Consider the following 23,462-nt stretch of genomic DNA (forward strand, 5'->3'; position numbering starts at 1 on the left):
TTAAAAATGTCACGTGTCATCATATTATTGGTCATTTTTTAATTCAAAAGTCATTATTTTATATATATATATATATATATGCCACTTGTCTTTATTTAATTCATTGTTTTTGATACGTCAAGTGAGTGCATTACACACACTTAATATATTTTGGTGATTGTCAAAAATGTATTAAAATGACACATTCGACCCTTACATAAGGTGTCTAAAATGAACATCTCCTGATTTAGGTGTCTAACTGAAAATTGGTGTCAATTTTAGGGGGTCACCGATGGGTTTCGCCTTTTTTCTTGTGGCATAATCAACTGACATCACCAGTAGACACATATGTCATATGTGACAATTCGCATGAGATACACTCAAACAAATATATAGGATGTATATGTCTACTTGTTAAACTTTATACAAGTTTAAGTGTGTACTTGTGTACACCTAAAATCAAAAAAATATAAATATCAGTTGAGTTCAATTTAAATGACACGTTAATGTATATACCTTCTATTTTTGGGGGTGTAATTATACTCTAACAATTAAAACAATAATGAAATGTCTTTCTCACAGCAGGACCTCCTTTGATCAAGGATGTTAACAGTATGTGTTTGGCACTTACAGAACTTATGCTGGACAAGGCAAAGTTCTCTAAATTTATGTTGTGTGAATTAGATACTATACAATTTATACTGAATAACTTAATATTTACAGAATTTATATCGGACAAGATAAGAATTTTTGAAACTTATGTCCTACAAAGTTAAATCATAGATCACAATCATTAAATAAGTTGCAAGAACAAAAATTAAAGACAATCATATTTGAGGACAAAAATTTAAGAGCACCACGAAATTATCACGATCCAATACATCGGATCGTGCGAGCACCTATTCTAACACCTAAATAGGAGAACCCTTACCACCCAAGTTAAATCTGAAAATGTGAAAGTAAAATGAATCATGATATATTACTTTTTATAACAATAAGAAAAGATCTTAAATCTAGCCTTTCGTATAAATCTTTTGAGAAATACAATAAAAATTCTTAACTTATGAAAAATACAAAGAAATCTCTCCCAAGGAACTGACTAAACAGGTACAAAAGCTTCTACAAATAAAAAGACATAAAGGAAAATAGATTCAGCTTCCACCGTAGGCAGAGAGGAATGAAAGACATCGGAGATGATCATCGTCTTCACCTCAAAAATATCATTGATCCTACAATCAGACTATGCCATTGGTATAGCGAGAGTAGTATCAATACAAACAACACGTACTGATAAGCATCATTGGCAATCCAAATCCACCACATAATATCATGCAATTAATCAGAAAAAACATGAAACCTTAAGAATACACTCAGGACCCCGTCCATTCAATCATCACTCTCAAGTCACCCCATCCCTTTTTGCTGCCAACTCTACCATCTAGGTCATCACCCTCTCAATTCAAATTCTCCCTTATCCAATATGTCCCAGACCATCCAGACTGAGAAATTAGGCCAACTAGTGAACAATCAAATTCCCAATCAACATCTTGACTTAACAACATTTTAGTTATACTATACATGAACAAATAACTACGACTTAATAAATAATTTATGCACAATTAGATCATAACTATTACATAGCCCGGACTCCCAGTCCTAAATCCTGAATTGATATGCACAATAACCACAACACAACAAGCCATATCCTATTCTCACACATCCCACGTAATTCGGACCACCTAGGATCCACAACGTCATTCATAAATGTCTGACATGCAAACCTGGTATACACAAAGGCCATCTCAGCAATTAAAACACAATTCTCAATTATTAATGGGCCAACAATGCAAAGAAGTACAACCGGTTCTCTCCTAGAACCACACACAAACTGTTAGTGTATCAATGTGATTTTCAATCCGATAATAATATGTACCAGTGTGGTACCTGATCTAATAATGATATGTACCAGCGTGGTATCAAATCCAACAATCAACATACATCACAATCACAATCACAATGAATAACACACACACACACACACTTGCACACCCAAGTAACACACTCATTCAATGCAATTGACCACAATTAGCATTTCAACTCACATTTTTTTCTTCTCCCTAATCATATAACATGCATATAATACTAATGAAGTAATTAACAAGCACATATAACGTAAACGGGAAAAACACAACCATCACCCACCTGAGAGAATTCATTTCCAAATAATTCCTGATTGAAATTCGATTACCCATCATTACCTTTCCCAGGATAACACCCAACCAACACTATAATGTCAACAATAACTAATCAAATCCACCATCAACTTAGACCATAACCAACCACATATTTAGCCCTCCTAACTCCATTCTCGAAGGCCTATGTATGAAATCTCCTGATAATCTGCGAGATATTATATCAGTAAAAACAGGTTTAAATACTCATTTTCTTAACTGTAGCCTATCTGGACGCCAAGAAACTACTGAAGAAATCTGATTTGTGAGTTTCTGGCTCTATAGAGGCGGATCTTAGCGGATGTGCACTTGAAATTCGTGGATTTTGACCATCTTGTGCTAGAATCCCTCCTCCCCCTTTTTAAAGCTTAGAGTAGCTTTTCGAGGATTTTAGGAGTAACCCTTATCTATTTACCAATGAAGGGGAAAAGGAAAAACAAAAGAATTCGCATTTCTCAGATTATGTCTTGATGACCCCATTATAGCACCCCCTATCCCACTAAATTGGCGCTGCGGTAATACGCCCGCTATGGCGGGATGATGTCAACTAAATTCAAGATCAATTTTAAAATTTTTCGTCATGTCAGCCCATTTTATTTTGGCAACGTAAGTCAACTTTTTTGAGACTCCGAACAAGATGCCTTTTATAATGACGGTTTAAATCATTACAAAAATAAAAATAATTTGTGTAAAAATATGTAGTTTTAGATAATAAGATAAAAATTTAAAATATTTTTTATCGCAACTCTCTTTCAATATACCAATCTCAAATTATAAATACAACAGAAAAAAAAATCATTTATATAAATATAAGATTTCTTTCATACAGTAAATGGCAAGAAATTGAATAACGTTTTTTAAAATAAATAATTGAATAACAATTTGAGATGTTGTGGATAATAAGCAGGAGATAATGGTTACATGAATGGTAAATAATAAATGACCACTTTCTTCACTTTGTCCTCGCTAATCGTGCACTTTAATATTTTAATATTGAAATGTTTCTTATAACTCCTACACAAGTATAATAATTTATATATATATATATATATATATATATATATATATATATATATATATATATATATATATATATATATATATATATGTTATAAGAGTTAACGTTATTTCTGTTAATTGTTAATTTAATATCGTAAGTGTCACGATCCCACCCACCGGGCTGTGCGGACACCCACTATACATCCTAAGTAGGAAAATTCTAAACCATTCTAGAAAAATATTGTAGAAGTTAAATCAAAGACTTGAACAATCAAACCAAAATTTCTAAAGAAAACTATATTAAATCTAGCTTATACAAGGTTATACAAAAAATCCAAGGATACTGGTCTAAACAGGTACAAGAGTTGGTAAGAGTGGAAATAAAATAAAGACTAATGACCTATCTTCCACCAAGAGAAAGGAAAAATAAAAGCCCCTGGACGATCGCTTTCCTCTTCATCTAGAGACATAACTGTTAGTAAACTGTATTGTAAATATTAAAACCAGTAACAACAAGTAAAGGTAATAAAATACAGAATCTGGAAAAGTTAATGCAGAAACAGAATCGAGCCCACTGAATGCACAGTGTGTCCTTAAGGAAATTATTCCCCTCAAAGTACCTGAGGTTTTGGAATTTTTCCTCCCAGGATAGAACGATTTACTCACCAAAGTAGAGGTACTGCAAATCTTTGATGACTTCGAACCACTTGATGGTTGTATTTCACACGAGTTTAGGAAGTGCAGAAAGAAGAAGAAGATTGTATATTCAGAATTTCGTATGGAACATTCTGAAGATTTACAGATATATATAGACTGTTTATACCTTTTCAGAAAAGGCACCTGTTGGGAAAAGGTTTGCCTGTTGAGAAGGTTTGCAACTTTTCGGACAAGGTTGCAACCATTCAAAAATCGGTTGGAAAAAACGGAGGGAAATTTTAAATTAATCCGGGAAGAAACGGGTCGCGGGTCGCGGGTCAGGATTTTTTCCACGTCCAAAAAGATTATCAATCAATCATATCAATTGACCAAATCCAAATCCAAATCCAAATCCGAAGCCGAAGCCGAAGCCGAAGCCGAAGTCGAGCCGAGCCGAGCGAGCGACGACGACGACGGCGCGAGGGGAGACCCTCTTCTTGACCCTTTAGCAACATGAAGGAGCGCTTCTATTTTTAAATAGGAGACTTTTCATTTTCACCACCTATGTGGGACCAAAGCTTATTTAATAAAATAAGAGAGAACATATCATTTCCTCTCCACTTCTTTTTCCCTCAATTTCCCATTCAACCTATCAATTAAACCCAACAATCCCCCATATGAATGGGGAATGTCTACAAGATAAAGGAATGCACGGATAAGTGTGTGATATACAAGCGAAAATTAATTGCATCTGGATAAGTAGGTTTCCCTTTGAACTTTCCATAGTGAACTTATATAGGATATACTCGATCAATCGGTAGATGCGATATCTTTGAACCGTCGAACTTTGTTGTATAACTAGACAACATAAGTCACACAATCAATCATCAACCATATATGGTTCTCACGGTTGTGTTCGTTTCAGCCATGAACACCGCCTGGTTTCGTGAATGCATAGAGAATGGGCCTTTACTGTCATTCCCCTTGAAGTGGCTTATACTTCACATTCACATAGGTGATTTCTAAACGTGTAGTCCTATAGACACACTATCTAGTTGTTTTCCGTCAGATTTAGATAATCATTAAAAAACCTTTAAAGCTTTATTAACTCATTAAAAGCCTTAAGGTTTTATCCTTTGTTTCTGAACATTGTCATCATCACGAGAATGGGTTGAGTTATTTGACAATGTTGAACCGTCAATCATAACTTTGTTTGATCTCTTTGAACCTAGTTCTTGGGATCTCCAGTCTACTAGGTAGAGTTACCGCCATGTTGACTTGTCCTTGGCCTTAACCCCATTCCCCTCGATGATCTTTCAACAGCCTCTCTAGATAAGCCTTTTGTTAGTGGATCCGATATATTATCTCTTGACTTTACGTAGTCAATAGTGATAACACCACTAGAGAGTAGTTGTCTAACAGTATTGTGTCGCCGTCGAATGTGACGCGATTTTCCATTATACATAACATTTCCTGCCCTCCCTATTGCCGCTTGGCTATCACAATGTATACATATGGGTGCCAAAGGTTTGGGCCAAAATGGAATATCTTCCAAAAAATTTCGAAGCCATTCAGCTTCTTCACCAGCCTTGTCTAAAGCTATAAATTCAGACTCCATTGTAGAGCGGGCGATGCATGTCTGTTTTGATGATTTCCAAGACACTGCTCCTCCACCAACGGTGAAAACATATCCACTTGTGGATTTAACTTCAGATGATCCGGTGATCCAGTTTGCATCACTATATCCCTCAATTACTGCGGGATATTTATTATAATGCAAAGCATAGTTTTGGGTGTGTTTCAAATACCCCAAGACTCGTTTCATTGCCATCCAATGAGTTTGATTAGGATTATTCGTGAATCGACTCAACTTGCTAATAGCACATGCTATATCTGGTCGTGTACAATTCATAATATACATCAAACTTCCCAAAACTCGTGCATAGTCCAATTGTGAGTCACTTTTACCTTCATTCTTTTGAAGTGCAAAACTTACATCAATTGGAGTTTTTGCAACATTGAAATTTAAATATTTAAACTTATCAAGTATATTTTCTATATAATGTGATTGTGATAATGCTAGACCTTGTGGAGTTTTATGGATCCTAATTCCTAAGATTAAGTCAGCAACCCCTAAGTCTTTCATGTCAAATTTGCTAGCAAGCATACGCTTCGTAGCATTTATATTGGCAATATCTTTACTCATTATCAACATGTCATCAACATATAAACAAACAATGACTTCATGATTTGGAGTATTTTTAATGTAAACACATTTGTCACACTCATTAATCTTAAATCCATTTGCCAACATTGTTTGGTCAAATTTTGCATGCCATTGTTTAGGTGCTTGTTTAAGTCCATAAAGTGACTTAACAAGTTTGCACACTTTCCTATCTTTACCTGGAACTATGAAACCCTCAGGTTGTTCCATGTAAATTTCTTCCTCCAATTCTCCATTTAAGAAAGCCGTCTTAACATCCATTTGATGAATTTCAAGACCATATACAGCTGCAAGTGCCACTAACACCCGAATAGATGTTATTCTTGTTACCGGCGAGTATGTGTCAAAGTAATCAAGACCTTCTTTTTGTCTATAACCTTTGACCACAAGTCTTGCCTTATATTTATCAATAGTGCCATCAGCTTTCATTTTCCTTTTAAATATCCATTTTGATCCTAAAGGTTTATTTCCAGGAGGAAGATCAACCAATTCCCATGTATGGTTATTCAAAATTGATTGAATCTCACTATTGATTGCCTCTTTCCAAAATGCTGAATCAGAAGAAGACATTGCAGCTTTAAATGTTTGAGGCTCATTTTCAAGCAAGAATGTCACAAAATCTGGTCCAAAGGAAGTAGATATCTTTTGACGTTTGCTACGCCTTGGATCCTCTTCGGATGGTTTACTTTCCTTTTGAACTTCTCTTGGTCGTTTAGATCTTTCACTTGAGGATTCACTTTTAGTTTTATACGGATAAATATTTTCAAAAAATTCAGCATTGTCTGATTCAATTATCGTATTAACATTAATTTCAGGATTGTCCGATTTGTGAACCAAAAATCGACAAGCTTTGCTATTTGTAGCATAGCCAATAAAAACACAATCCACGGTCTTTGGTCCGATTTTTACCCTTTTGGGCAAAGGAACTTGGACCTTTGCTAAACACCCCCACACTTTGAAGTATTTCAAGTTGGGTTTTCTTCCTTTCCATAGTTCATATGGAATAGTTTGTGTTTTGCTGTGGGGTACTCTGTTGAGTATTCGATTAGCTGTAAGGATAGCTTCCCCCCACAAGTTCTGCGGTAAACCGGAACTTATTAATAAAGCATTCATCATTTCTTTTAATGTTCGATTTTTCCTTTCCGCAACTCCATTTGATTGAGGTGTGTAGGGGGCAGTAGTTTGATGAATAATTCCATATTCTAAACATATCTTTTCAAAAGGAGATTCGTATTCTCCACCCCTATCACTTCTAATCATTTTTATCTTTTTATTCAATTGATTTTCTACTTCGTTCTTGTATTGCTTAAATGCATCAATTGCTTCATCCTTACTATTAAGCAAATATACATAACAATATCGAGTGCAATCGTCAATAAAAGTTATAAAATACTTCTTTCCACCACGAGTTGGTGTAGACTTCATATCACAAATGTCTGTGTGAATCAATTCTAAGGGACTAGAATTCCGTTCAATAGATTTATAAGGATGCTTAGCATACTTAGATTCAACACATACTTGACATTTTGATTTATTGCAATCAAAGTTAGGCAATATATTTAAATTAATCAGTTTTCGCAAGGTTTTATGATTGATATGTCCTAAACGTGAATGCCATAAATTATTTGACTCAAGTAAGTAAGAAGAAGCTTGAACTTTATTATCATCAACAACCATTACATTTAGTTTGAAAAGACCCTCAGTGAGGTAGCCTTTTCCTAGATACATTTCATTCTTACTGACAACTACTTTGTCTGAAACTAGAACACACTTGAATCCATTCTTGATAAGAAGGCCGGCAGACACCAAATTCTTTCGTATTTCTGGAACATGATACACTTTGTTCAGCGTCACCACCTTGCCGGATGTCATTTTCAGAAAAACTCTCCCATATCCTTCAATCTTTGCAGTTGCAGAATTTCCCATATAGATCGTCGCATCAGGTGCTGCAGGGGAATAAGTAGAGAATGCTTCTCGGACTGCACACACATGCGAAGTAGCTCCTGAATCAAGCCACCATTCTTTGGGATTACCTACTAGGTTGCATTCTGATAGCATTGCACACAGATCATCAATAGCTTCTTTATTTTCCACCATATTGGCTTGTCCCTTTCTCTTGTCCTTTTTCGGAAGACGACAATCTGGAGCTTTGTGTCCAACTTTCCCACAATTATAACAATTGCCCTTGAACTTTTTCTTGTTCTGCTCCTGATTCTTTCCAAAAGGTTGCTTCCTTTTCTTATTCTTTGGAGCAGCATCTTCAACGATGTTCGCTCTCATAATTGCTGAATTTCCACGCAACTTCTTTTCTGCTGTTTTGTTATCTTCCTCAATCTTGAGACGAATCACAAGATCTTCCAACTTCATTTCCTTACGCTTGTGCTTTAGATAATTTTTGAAATCTCTCCACGAAGGAGGCAATTTTTCTATCATCGCAGCCACTTGAAATGCTTCATTAACTACCATGCCTTCAGCAATAAGGTCATGAAAAATAAGTTGTAGTTCTTGAACTTGGGTTCCAACAGTTCTGCTATCTATCATTTTATAGTCTAGGAACTTAGCAACCACAAATTTTTTCAAGCATGCGTCTTCAGTCTTGTACTTCTTCTCAAGTGCATCCCATAATTCTTTAGAAGTTTTCACAGCATTATAGACATTGTACAAATCATCATCCAAAGCACTTAGGATGTAGCCCTTGCATAGAAAATCTACCTGTGTCCATGCCTCAGTAATCATAAATTTTTCATTGGCCGGCATATCAACAGCGGGCACAGGAGGATCTTCGTTAGTGAACTTCTGCATACCAAGAGTGGTAAGCCAAAAGAACACCCTTTGCTGCCATCCTTTGAAGTTGGCTCCAGAAAATTTTCCTGCTTTTTCGGCCGGTGGCACAGAAGTGCGGCTTGTTGCAGCAACAGTCGCAGAAGTAGTAGCAGTATCACTTGTCATTTCTTTTCACTGTCAAAATAGACAAACTGTCTTAATATTTCAGAATATCAGACCTTTTACAAAAACAACGACGAAGTTTCTATACTCTTCAAATCGTTGTACAAGTATGAACTTTAATATTTCAATGACGTTTTTATACTCTTCAAATCAGAATATTTATTTCATACGGAGTAGAAAACCACACAGGTTTTAGTCTCCAAAGACAGAATACAGTTTGGTTAGAAAACAATAATAATATAATTTCCTTAAGATTGATAGTAAACTGTATTGTAAATATTAAAACCAGTAACAACAAGTAAAGGTAATAAAATACAGAATCTGGAAAAGTTAATGCAGAAACAGAATCGAGCCCACTGAATGCACAGTGTGTCCTTAAGGAAATTATTCCCCTCAAAGTACCTGAGGTTTTGGAATTTTTCCTCCCAGGATAGAACGATTTACTCACCAAAGTAGAGGTACTGCAAATCTTTGATGACTTCGAACCACTTGATGGTTGTATTTCACACGAGTTTAGGAAGTGCAGAAAGAAGAAGAAGATTGTATATTCAGAATTTCGTATGGAACATTCTGAAGATTTACAGATATATATAGACTGTTTATACCTTTTCAGAAAAGGCACCTGTTGGGAAAAGGTTTGCCTGTTGAGAAGGTTTGCAACTTTTCGGACAAGGTTGCAACCATTCAAAAATCGGTTGGAAAAAACGGAGGGAAATTTTAAATTAATCCGGGAAGAAACGGGTCGCGGGTCGCGGGTCAGGATTTTTTCCACTTAATTAATTAATTAAATAAATAATATTAATTAATTAAAAATTTAAAGAAAATTTGGTCCAAAAAGATTATCAATCAATCATATCAATTGACCAAATCCAAATCCAAATCCAAATCCAAATCCAAATCCAAATCCAAATCCGAAGCCGAAGCCGTAGCCGTAGCCGAAGCCGAGCCGAGCCGAGCGAGCGACGACGACGACGGCGCGAGGGGAGACCCTCTTCTTGACCCTTTAGCAACATGAAGGAGTGCTTCTATTTTTAAATAGGAGACTTTTCATTTCCACCACCTATGTGGAACCAAAGCTTATTTAATAAAATAAGAGAGAACATATCATTTCCTCTCCACTTCTTTTTCCCTCAATTTCTCATTCAACCTATCAATTAAACCCAACAATAACTGACCCTACAACCAAACTATGTCAAGTGGCATAGCAAGAATAGTATCAGTACAAACAACACGTACTGGTAGGTATCATCATTCTATTTGATACTCACCGCTAGGGGTGCTCACGGTTCGGTTTGGATCGGTTTTTATTTAAAAAATAACCAAACCAATTGAGTCGGTTTTTCAAATTGTCAAATCAAACTAAACCAAACTATATCGGTTTTTACTATTCGGTTTTTGTCGGTTTTTATCGGTTTTTTCAGTTTTTGTCGATTTTTAAAATACCTTGTAGTCACTATTTGAATAAACAGAAAATAAATTTCAAAAGTATTTTCTTATTATAAATTTCATTGTAGCTAGTAGCTACTAGCCAAGATTGACGCATACATGTTTAATAATAGAGAATGACTCACCTAAAGTTTTTCTATTTGTAATTGTGAGTAGCTTTTCTGCGTATGAAGTCTATATTTTATTTATTTTTACTTTATTTAGTATAATTCAAAAGAATGGCCCAAGATCAAAAATATAAAAACTCAATATAAATTGTATTTTTTTCATAAAAAAATTTAAACACACACATATATATATACAAATTTAATTTTTAAAATATGTATATATAAAGTCGGTTTGGTTCGGTTTTTTCGGGTTTTTTTAGACTTGAAACCAAAACCAAACCAAATATAGTCGGTTTTTAAATTTAAAAACCAAACCAAATCAAATCAAATAAATGTCGGGTTTTTTTTCCGGTTTGGTTTGGTTATCGGTTTGGTTCGATTTTTTGATTTTTCGTGTTCAGCCCTACTCACCGCATAATATATTAACAAAAAAGTAAGAGATATCATAATAGTTAAACTTTATCATTGTATTCATCCCAACCCAACAAGTACACTACTTACTCCTACCTTAAGGTGTTCCCCACTCTAAACTTCAGAGTTCCACTACCATTCTAGCTACAACTTAAGACTTGTGGGTTATGAACCCACCTTACTTCTATTCATTTACTATAAAAGTCCCCTATCTAACAACCTTATCCACTCAATGTTTTCACTCAACCATCACTAGTCCTAGTCCAACTGTATTTCAGCCTAAGGCCTATCCATCTCACAACCACACTCTCCAACTCACCCGAATTCTAGGTAGCCACAATCCCTACCTCAGTTATTCGTGAAAATCACAATGGTAAGACTCTCTGGCGATCAGAAACCTCAACTTCTAAGTATATAAATATAGAATACAATTATACCATATAGATCACATCCAGGGCTAACAGGTCTCATTCTCTTATCCACCAATAGGTTGTTTCAAGATCGTCATTCCTTATAACTAACACCCCACAATTCAAGAGTTCACTTACAGGTTTTTAGTCCATGGCTCACTTACAACTACTTTATTAGTACATGGAAATACAGATATCTCAAAGTTCAACCCTTTTCAGCAATACCACATATGCTATAACCTCACATAAGGGTCCTCTCAAAGGACCTACAAACAACCAACTTTGTGTCGGAACGTGACACTCGATCCAATTATGTATCGGAACGTGACACCCGATCCAAATATACCACAATCACAAATACATTCATTATTTACAATATTTTATCACCAAGAGCAGGTCCATTGCAAACAAGCCAGCAAGTAATCATTTATATAAAACTAACTTGTTCTCCCTTATCGGTACACATTTAGGCATATCATAAATAACGCAATTACACCCTTGAGACAATTTCGGGAACCTAACCAACACCCACACCTCCAAACCCTTAGAATTATTATCAATCTCTACTTAGTTTTGTATTTCTGTACACAATACTATGCCCATTACGAAATAACCATCTGTATGTAAAATACCACCACCACCAACATTTTCTCAATCATTATAGTACTTTTCACCAGGTCACATTCGAATAAGACCCTAACACCATCGAATTTCTTTCCGTGACCCGTGACTCACAATTTAGTTATATGATTTCTCACTAAATTTCCTTCTATTCTACACAGTAGGTATAGATTTACTACTCAGAAAAGAGAAGCCTAGCCCATCTGGGAGCCAAACAATCGTAGGGAGATAATGATGTCGAGTTTCTTGGTTCCAGATGTTCTACGGGCAGGACCGGATTGAATTCCACCGGTTGAAGCCTTCTGAATGCAGAGATTTTCTCCCTTCTTCTCCACAGGTCAAGAGCAGCCTTTTTGGAGGGTTTTGTAGAAACATTCGCCTCTAACTTCCACTTGGGAGAAGTGAGGGAAATAAAAAATTCGCGACTTAAGTTCTGTTCCATGACCTCTCGCTATGGCGGCCATATTCCCGCTCAGGCGGGATCATCCCGCTCTGACGGGATGGTGGGATCCAATCAAATAATTTTTTGAGATTTTTTTTAATCATAATTAACGACAGTTCGAATCGTTACAATAAGAGAAGGAAAAATGCTCCTAATCTATTTTATTTGGCTCACAAATATCTTCCTCCCACTCATTGAACAAAACATACCCTCAAGGTTAAAAGATATCCCTAAAACTAAATGTTGATAGGTTCAGCTTTATAACTATCCATGTGGCAACATATGATTGATCCATTTATTAATTCAATAAGAATTAAACCACCCAATCAATATATTAAAAGAAATATTTTATTTAAAAAAATTAATAAATATTTCATATATATAAACCATCTCATTATAGATAAAAAATTTAAAAAAATTAAAATTAAATTATACTATTAAATATAGAACAATATCATTTTAAATATTTGATTAAAAAGAAAGGGAAAAAATGTCAATATTATAAATTTAAAACGATGTCTGAAATGGGGCCAATATAATGAATGGGGTCTAAAATCCAGAACTAGCACGGGTTCCTTCCTAGCTCTTATCCGAATAACTTTACATGTTTTGTCATTTGTCATCATCAATTTTTAATCAAGTTTTGATATTATTCTTTCTCAATTATGAAACTATATTATAAAAAGTTTTAACTTTATGTATTCTTTTCGGAATAATTCTATACAAATAGATATCACAAGAGAATAGAAATGACCAACACTGCTTAGAAGAGAGACAAGAAAAATCTATATGATACGATACGATACGTTTCTTATACTTAATTCTTAGAGGTCGAATTTTGGACTCAATAATTAATTCAAGATTTGTTCGTCATACAATAACTATCGCACTTTAAGACTGTTACTATTGGGAGTAAGGAGAATTTTAGATTAATTTTATATTTTATATTTTATATTTAAATTTAGATATTCAAAAATATGCGATAAGTATTATAAATAACAAAAAATAATGTTAATTTGATGAAAATATATATATTTAAATGTATTAACCAAAAATTAGTGGTGTTCACGGCGATTTGGATCGGTATTGATCAAAAATCAAAATTAAATCAATTTAATCATTTTTAAAATTATTAAAACGAAACGAAACCAATTAAAATATACATCCATCGATTTGGTTATATCTTCGATTTCTTTGAACAAAATCAAAATCAAACAAAATATTATCGATTTTTAAAAATGTAAAACCAAATCAAATAAAAAATCAATTTATTTAATCAAATTGATTTAGATCAATTTTTACCTAAATCATGAACACTCCTACCAAATAAAATTATGATTCTCGGGAAGCTATAATAACAACTAATATAAAATCAAGTAGATATTACTCAAAGTTCACTCTGATTTCCTTCTTAATTAGCTTTCATAATTTTTCTGCCCATCGCATCTTTTGTCAAATCATGGAGATTTTCTTTCCTTGTGAAGATTTATTTTGAGTTTTCTTTCTTTTATACATTTGATCTTGGAAAACAACATATTTTCTAAACAACATATATATCCTGTACTATCTAAAATAATTTAAATATATTATTCATTCTACTTTTAATTTGAATATAATTCTTTTGTTATACTTTCAAGTCAAATATGACTCTTCCATTATATATAGATAAAAATTTACCTTTAATCTTAATGAAAAGACACTTGACAAGCTTAAAATCATATGATCTACTCCCAATATCTTTAGAAATCTATTCCTCAACTCTGAGTTATTTTTTTTTCTTTTCACCAGCTTCTCTTTTATAAATTTCTTGTGCTATATATGATGAAATGTGTGTATACACACAATAAAGATGTGCTATACTTTTCCAACACAAATTAAAGAAGGCCATTGTTCAAATTTGTTTTTATAAAATTATGATTATTGTACTAGAATCTTCTTACTATAACATAAATAATGAACGGAGGTAGCATTAGATTTTTCGGTTGCTCGTTGAGCACTGAAATTTTTTAAAAGAGATTGTTGATACTTTAAACAAAAAAGTTAAGCACAATTAAAAATTATTATACATTTTTACTAACGATCTCAATTTGGAAGAAAAGATAAATGATCTCAATTTTCACATTGTTTAGCTTCTTTTAAGAAGAAGAAGAGAAAAATAATTCAAAGTTGAGGGACTGGGTTGGGGATGAGATTTGAAAAGAATTGAGTATTTTGAATTGGGAGTAATTCATTCTATTTTGAGCTCATGTGTTTTTCCGTCAAGATTAAGAGAAAATTTGTGTCAAAGTATAATGATAAAGATATATTTGGATCTAAAGTATAACGAAAAAGACATATTTGAACCCCAAATATAACGAGAGATATATTTAAATTATTTTCAATAATACGTATAGGGTATATTTGACCCTTCTCCATTTCCTAAAACCTAACTTGTAGTAACTTGGCAAATCTTTTCAATTATATCTCTCATCACAAAATTTGTGTTCTTAATAAATATTTTTTCATAAAATATTACTTTTTTCGTTTCAAGTTATTTGTTTGGTTTTGACTTGATACAAAATTTTAAAAAATAGAAAAAAGTCATTAGAATCTTATGGTCTTAAATTAAAGATGTATAGAATATAATAAAATGTTCTTTAATATTGTGGTTTTAAATATGTCATATGAAAAATTAGAATTAAAGAGTTATAAAAAAAGTGATTTTTCTCTCTAAAACAAATTAAAAAGAAAAGTAAACCATAAAACAAATATTTCAGTAATATATTCAATTTTGACATCTCTTTCCATCAATAAAATGAATTAATATTCTCCTGTTTAATTTTGTGCTCTCGTTTTTCTTATGTTAGGTTTTTTAATGGGAAATTTACATAAATGTACTACATTAAGAAAATATTTACCATTTATAGTAATAATATTTTTTATTTCACTGGACACTTATAATACAATTTTAATACATATTAGTGAAAATAATTTATAAAACTCATATAATACAAGTTTTATTCATGAATAATATATTTATCACATACTTTAATACACTTATAATACATTGTGTCAATTTCTTACAAAACAAGTATAATATATTTTAAAACACTTATAATACATTTATATTGCATGCATAATTCACTTTTAATACATAGTAGATATATCATAATATTGCTATATATTATTATAAATGGTAATAAATAAAAAATATCGCTAAAACCAGTAATTATTTATTAAAAATATTTTTTCTAGTAATTTTTCCTTTTTTAATCTATATAAAACTTTGAATCTTAATCATTTACTTTCTTCATTTGAATCTGATCACATTTGTCTTTTTGAAATTGGCCAGTTTTCTAGTTTGATTTCTCTGAACAAGAACTTTTTTGTGGACATGAGACTTCTTGAGAAATATTAAATTCCATAAATTATGAGCTTTTTCTTAATGTAATATTAATTTCAAAATTCCTTGAGAAATAGTGAAAAAAGTGGTGGAATAGCAATTAATAATAAGTAATAGTTGGACCCCATGTGAATGTCAACAATCCAACATGTTGCTTAATTTTGGTCTCTCGTGCCCTAAATAATCCATTACTTAATCACTAATTCTTCCACTAACATTATATTAGCCATATTAATAATTTTAAAATTAATAAAGAAAAATATAAACATGATAAAAGTGGAGAAATTAATAATGATCAGTATTGACTAAAAGGCTTTCTAATTTGTTGGTTACACCTCATCAGTCTTTGATTTCACTTTATTAGTCAACAATCAACATATAAGTGGTGGATTAATTCATATGCTCATTACATTATTAATGCATGGGAAAATAATAATGACAACAGTATTAGGAAGAATATGTTTTGGAAACAATATGAACGCTGAAAAGATCGCAGTTTTTCGAATGTCATTCTTTTGATTGGAGACCTTGTGGCACATTATTTTATTTTAAACAACAAACTATAATTTTAAAGATAAAAAGTAGTAACTTTTATTTAAAGTATGACTGAGGAGAATTTTAAGGCTTGGTCTAAATTCTAAGGGAAGAGAATTAAAAATGTCCTTAAATTATTTAAAATGGATAAAAATGTCCTCCGTTTATAGTTTGATCCAAAAATGTCTTTATTGTCAATACTTTGGTCCAGAAATACCTTTTTTGTTATTTAATGGGTCAAAATTTTCCTATTGTTACAAAATGGGTCCAAAATGCCCCTTTTTGAATAAATAAATAATATATATATATATATATATATATATATATTATATATATATATATATTATTTATTTATTTTAAAAAAAAAAATCTTGTTCCTTATAAAAATATTAATTTTTATAAGGAATAAGATTTGTTTTTTTTAAAATATATATATATATATATATATATATACAACAACAACAACCCAGTTTAATCCCACAATGTGGGGTCTGGGGAGGGTAAATTGTACGCAGACCTTACTTCTACCAAGGTAGGACGGCTGTTTCCGGGAGACCCTCGGCTCAATAAAGCATAAAAGACGTTAGATAAGGCTAAAAAGTGAAGAGGTCAATAAGTTCAAAGCTATATGATAAGGCACATAACAGGGATGCTACAAATAAAATAGAGTAATCAAAGGACGGAAAGTACGAAAAGTAATATATAATAGCAGACATCAGAGAACAAGAAATTATAGTGTGCTAAAGCATCTACTAATACGATAGACCACCGTGACTATGTACTAGCCTTCTACCCTAATATGGGTCCTCCACACCCTCCTATCTAAGGTCATGTCCTCGGTCAGCTGCAGCTGCGCCATGTCCTGTCTAATCACCTCTCCCCAATAATTCTTCGGCCTACCCCTACCTCTTCTAAAACCATCCACGACCAACCTCTCACACCTCCGCACTGGGGCATCTGAGTCTCTCCTCTTCACATGCCCAAACCATATCAGTCGCATTTCCCGCATCTTGTCTTCCACCGAGGCCACTCCTACCTTGTCTCGAATAGACTCGTTCCTAATTCTGTCGCTCCTGGTATGCTCACACATCCATCTCAACATTCTCATCTCAACAACTTTCATCTTTTGAACGTGGGAGACCTTAACTGGCCAACACTCCGCCCCATATAACATGGCCGGTCTAACCACTACTTTGTAGAACTTGCCCTTAAGTTGTGGTGGCACCCTTTTATCACATAGCACACTGAAAGTGAGCCTCCATTTCATCCACCCTGCCCCAATACGGTGTGAGACATCCTCGCCAATCTCTCCGCTTCTGTAACACCCCAACTTTTTTTCCCACTAAGATTCGGACCATTCTTCATGTACGTATAAGATCAAACTCGAAGGCTTCAAATTGTATATATGATCTATGATTGATTCATAAGTATTTAAAATATATTAGATGTGATTTAGGATCATAAGGGATCCCAAAAAAATCAAGCCAAGTTCAAAGAATTCCTTTCGGCTAACTTTCCGAATGAGTTAGTATAAGGGTCAACTTCAAACGACCATATCTCCTAAAATGTAACGAACTGGGTGTCCTTTAACCTATCAAATTAAAGGTCTTTGAGTCTTCTTTCCAACTCCACCAAGATTGTATTTTTCCGAGTTCGGACTCAAAAGTTATGCTTGGTCGAACAGAGAGGACCTGCAGCGAATTTTGGCCGATTTTCCAGATTTTGTAGGGATATTTTGATAAAATTCCCTAATATCTATATACACAACTGGACACGTTTTGGATCATAATTTCAGTCTTTTGCCTCTCCAAACAACTCAAATCTTCATCCCCTTCTCTCTCAAATTATCTCCAATAAAATCCTCTCAAACTCAAGGATTCAAGTTTCCCTTTGAAGACCTAACATCAAGGTTTCTTCAAAATTTACACTAAGATATGTAAGGCTACTAAAAACATGGATTAAATTCACCATGTGCCCTACATCTTCTTTGAGATTGAATTTTCATAGCAATTGAGTTTTTTTGATAGATTTATGTCCTAATGAGTTCATACATCTATTAACTTGATTTTGTTATGTTGATATTGATAAGTTGAGAAATTGATAAATGCTTCATGTTTGATATGAGTTGATTGATATGAGTTGTTATACATATTTTGTTATGTCTAAGAGTTGATTGATATGAGTTGTTAAACATATTTTTGTTATATTAGCAATAGATAATTAGCTTGCAGTAACTTGGAATCCATTGGTACGTTACAGTTTAATTCAATTACCAAATAATGGAATATAGAAAGAATACTGAAATGTTGGTTAGGATGTTTTCATTAGTTTAACACCTTCACAGATCCAAATTGCTAGAAACAAGATGGGGACAATATTTGATTAACCTTTTAGTTATATAACATGAATCCAATTTCTGTGAGTTGATGCCTCAATGGAATTCCATTAGCATTATGAAATTAAATTATATTTAAGAAAAAGTTATATTCCTATTAGTATATTCATATAATACTTCCACTTTGATATATTCTAATAATATAGAAAACAAAAGCTAAATTTTATCATTTATTTCCTAATTTCACGTGAAGTGTTTGGTTTAGTTTGGGACAACTTGGATAGTTATTAAATAATAATGTTTGGCAAAAGAACACTATGAAAAGACATTCTTTCTAGTCAAAGGTGATGACAGAAAGTAAAGTAAGCAATATTCTTGAGATTTCCTAAAAATAAATAAAAAAGATATAGACTAGGCTATTGTCTTTTACATGCCTTTAAAAAAATATATAAGATTGGGGTTGATTGAATAATATGATTGGTCAAGAGGCTTGATTTGGGATAGAATTGATGAATTGATAAAGGTCCAAACGAGACTGGTCGATATGATTAGATTGAATTGATTGGATAGAGTTTTATGAGCATTGAGTCTTGGGAGGAGTATCGAGCACCGAATTGGGTAAGAGTAAGTAATAACTCGAATTCAATAACTACGTCGCCAAACATAGGAAGGTATTTGACCGTTAAAGTCGGATGTTTTCCAAATTACTCTCCTGATATAATAGGACTTGATTCGTTATGAATCTATGATTTGTTGATTCGTTCTTACCCTGGCAAGGTATGAATGGACGTGGCAACAACGAAGGCTTGTTGTACTATCACTGGCTCATAAGTGATGGTTGTCGGATAAGAGAAACTCCCATGTAGGTCTTGATAGTACTTTGAGTCGGATCGGGATGGATTGGGTTGGATTGTATGTGATTGGTCCTGTCTAAATTATATTTTGTTTAGACTCAGAACATCTTGATTGAGTTGTACCTTCTTCTAAGTTGAGATTCTGAGTTGATTTGATCCCACCTTGATGTATGTTTCATTCGGCCATTTTACATACTCGTACATTCCACGTACTGACGCCATTTGGCCTGCATCATTTCATGATGCAGAGACAGGTACTAGAGATCATCAACAAGCGCATCGTTGAAGATCTATTCACTTCGAGCTAGTTGGTGAGTCCTCCTTATTTTCGGAGGATACCGCAGTTATCTTTTCAGCTTTGAGTTAGTTTTCCTTTATTTTGAATTGTGGTAGCCATGAACCTGTCATTGACACCTCTTATATTGTTGATAGAGGCTTCATAGACTAGAGTGTGGATGATGCTGAATTGTTTCGTTGTGACTAGTTTTATTTTTTTCTAGTTGTTGAATGTAGATGTGGTTGGCCTTTGACCTTATTATGAATAGTATTCATATGATTTGAGTCTTCCGCTAATAGAGTGTAACTGAATGAAAGTGTGATTGGACCAAGTGGTTCTCTTGAAGGCCAAAAATGGTTTTCGAGTGCCGGCCACGTCTAGGGTACCCTCCCGGGGCGTGACAGCTTTCTTGCATGATAGACCTAAGGTACTTGAAACTACTTTTCTTTTGGATGACTTGGTCTCCAAGCCTAACTTCCGCGCCAGCCTCCTGAGGTGTCTCACTAAACTTGCACTCTAAGTACTCTGTCTTGATCCTACTCAGCTTAAACCCTTTAGACTCCAGGGTATGTCTCCAATTCTCCAGCTTAGCGTTAACTCCACTATAAGTCTCATCGATAAAAAAAATATATATATACATACATATATATATTCAGAAAATAGCATTTTTGACCCATTAAATAACAAAAGGAGCATTTCTGGACCAAAATATTAATGATAACAACATTTTTGGATCAAACTATAAACGGAGGATATTTTTGTTCATTTTAAATAGTTTAAGTATTTAAAATAACTCTATGTAATTATACAAGGCACCAAGACTTTGACCAGGTTGAAAGCTCCTTGGACTGTGACGGGATGAATGAAATGACTCGCGATAATGAATAAATGAAATCTTGAATTACTTATAAAATTTAGGTTAAAAAATTGAATTAATTTTTTAATCGTACGTTAGGCTTAATTTTAATATTAATTCATAATCAGGTCCAATTCAAGTGCCCCAAAATTGAACAATTGTGGGATGATATTAAATTAAGATATTCCATATAGCAATAAAGTATTTTAAACCTTTAATATAAATATATAAACCATAGATAAAATCATCAAATCGGAAAAGTTGGATGATATTAGAATGCTTTGTATCTCTTATTTTGAGATCATCTAATAAAAGATTCATAAAATAAAATAAAAAATGTAAGTGATTCATAAATTCAATTCTGTCTAATTCTCGTAAAAATAATACATAATTCAAAGAAATGAAGGCCGGAATTAGGTAAATGTGTTAAATTCTCACGGAATCAATATAAATAAGGCATATTCTTTTTGTCTCAATCTTAATTTCAGTAAAACATTAATATAATCATTTTTAAAATGAAACACCCTTTAACAAACTTATAAAATTCTACTAGAATCCTTTGGATTGGCTTATAAGTTACTTATATGCTGTTTTTAGCTTTGACTAACTTAAAATCATTTTGTGTTTAAAATAAGCTTCAATAAATAATTGAGTTTGTTTGGATGAACTTATTTTAAGCAACTTATAAATTGAAAATAACTTATAAGTCAAAAAAATAAGTTGGATGCACCTATTTATCTTTTAAAAACTTATAAGTAGTTTTTAACTTATAAGTTACTTAAAATAAGTCTATCCAAACAAGCTCTCATTCCATGTCATGTGTTGTGAACAAAATTTAAGAAAATCTTTTGAATATAATGACATTAAATTAAAAATGTATTAATATATCAAACTAACATTCAAATCGTGTGATTTTGATTACGTCATGTAACATGTCAAAAATTAAGAGTTATAAAATAAAAAATGTAATTTTTAAATAAACCAATACAAATAAGACTCAAAAATCATGGAATACATTAAGAGAAATTAGATTGTTATTATAAGCAAATCCACCATCAAGTGGCTAATTTGGAACGTTTTACGCTATATAGAACGTTGAATTTTTTTGTACTTGACTGCGATTCACAACAATTGACATGGATTTCATACTTAACTACATCAAAATGAAATTTAAAAAATAAAAATTTACAGATCTAGCTCATGATATCTTTTGTTGAAATTAAGATAACAATTATTTTAAAATTGTAATATTCTTTTGTAATTTTTACGAAACCATTGCACATGAAGAAGAAAATGATAGTCAAACATAGAGTGATATACATTATTTTTGTCATATATTTTATTAAGTTTTAATTACATTATGTGGCCGTTAGGGTAGTTTATAATGTTAACAGCCTATAAAAAAGGAGTTTAAATTCTAGCACTCAAGTTGCATATAACTTTACGCAATTAGGTTACTTGTAAAATTATTATACAAAAATATGCATACGAAGCTCTAAGTGGTAATTAACCTGATAAAAGTAATATTTAATTATTTTTATAAGATAGATTATACGTGTATATAACTTAAAATCTAGAAAGTTATTCTTTATGTTTTAATTTATTTGATACACTTTTATTCTTAAAAAGATATAATTTTAAAGCTATTGTTTTGTGGTTAATGAGATAATCTTAAACACATTTGGGTTAGATCGAAGTGTGTTTGGTGGAAAAATGAATTGTCTTTTGATTTTCTAGGTTTTATTTTAGGTTGGCTGATGTGTAAATTATTTATATGAGTTGAGTGTTTTGATTGGTTGCACTTTTCACGTGAAAAATGATGGATTTCACCCACACAACCAAAAATTAATATTTACTAAAATTTTATGTTAGGATTAGTCTGTTTAAAAATTACAAATTATAGATGATTCAGGGCAGTGACGGAGCCACATGCACTTGAGGGGTGTCAATCGACACTCTTTTGTCGAAAAATTATATTGTGTAACTAGATAAAAATATTTATATATATATATATATACTATTGACACTTATTGACTTCCACGCCATTTAGTTTTTTTATATTTTGACACTTCTTAATTAAAATTTTGACCCCACTACTGATTCAGGGTTCAGTAAAAAGACGGCGTAGTTAAAACATGAGGGAAAAAAAACTCAAACAAATTCAAAATTTCTTTATGCATTCTGCCTAATTTAAGCTTAATCCAATTAATAGTGTCACATGGATTGTGAAGAAGGTAGTAAAATTTCAATTTTTTTCTTTTGCTCTCATATTTTCCTTATTTGTACAAAATTCGAAGATTCAAGAAAAGAGTCATAATAAGTAGACAATTTTTTTCCCTCTTGATTTGACTGAGCACTAAAATTTTAAATTAAAAATATGTAGTCTTTTCATTTCAAATTATTTGTTGGCCTATTAAAAAAGTTTCTCCCAAAATAGATGTTATTTTACAAGTTCAAAATAATTTTTATTTTATATTTTATTCTTAATAGTTATTGTCCATAAAAATTATAAATATCTTAATTATGACATATAAATAGAATACATATTTATTGAAAAGAGATTATATTTTAAGATAAATAAAATAAAAATTAAATAGTCAATCACCTCTCTTAATTAATTTTTTCAAGGGTTGTGTAAATAAAGAACACAACAAATATTTTGAGACGGAAGAATATATTGTATAAAAATAATTTTAAAATTTTATAATTTTAAATATATCACTTAAAATTTAAAAATTACCAAAAATTAAGAAAGAATCTTAAAATAGACCA

At 32.3% G+C, this 23,462-nt stretch overlaps 1 protein-coding gene across 1 annotated transcript; it reads right to left on the reverse strand.

Annotated features, from left to right (window-relative positions):
* Positions 1 to 3,601: 3,601 nt before the first annotated feature.
* On the reverse strand, positions 3,602 to 8,929 carry LOC129875585 (uncharacterized). The gene is made up of 3 exons (XM_055950882.1): positions 8,335 to 8,929; positions 3,744 to 3,748; positions 3,602 to 3,692 (listed from the first exon to the last, which is right to left on the reverse strand). Exons 1-3 carry the CDS (start codon positions 8,869 to 8,871, stop codon positions 3,602 to 3,604), a joined length of 633 nt encoding a protein of 210 aa, XP_055806857.1. The 5' UTR covers positions 8,872 to 8,929.
* Positions 8,930 to 23,462: the final 14,533 nt, after the last annotated feature.

This window comes from Solanum dulcamara, chromosome 12 (assembly GCF_947179165.1).
Source record: "Solanum dulcamara chromosome 12, daSolDulc1.2, whole genome shotgun sequence".
NCBI lineage: Eukaryota > Viridiplantae > Streptophyta > Magnoliopsida > Solanales > Solanaceae > Solanum > Solanum dulcamara.

Bases quoted from the DNA above. Each gene is read 5' to 3' on its own strand.
- LOC129875585 (XM_055950882.1), bottom strand. From the start codon at position 8,871: ATGCAGAAGTTCACTAACGAAGATCCTCCTGTGCCCGCTGTTGATATG.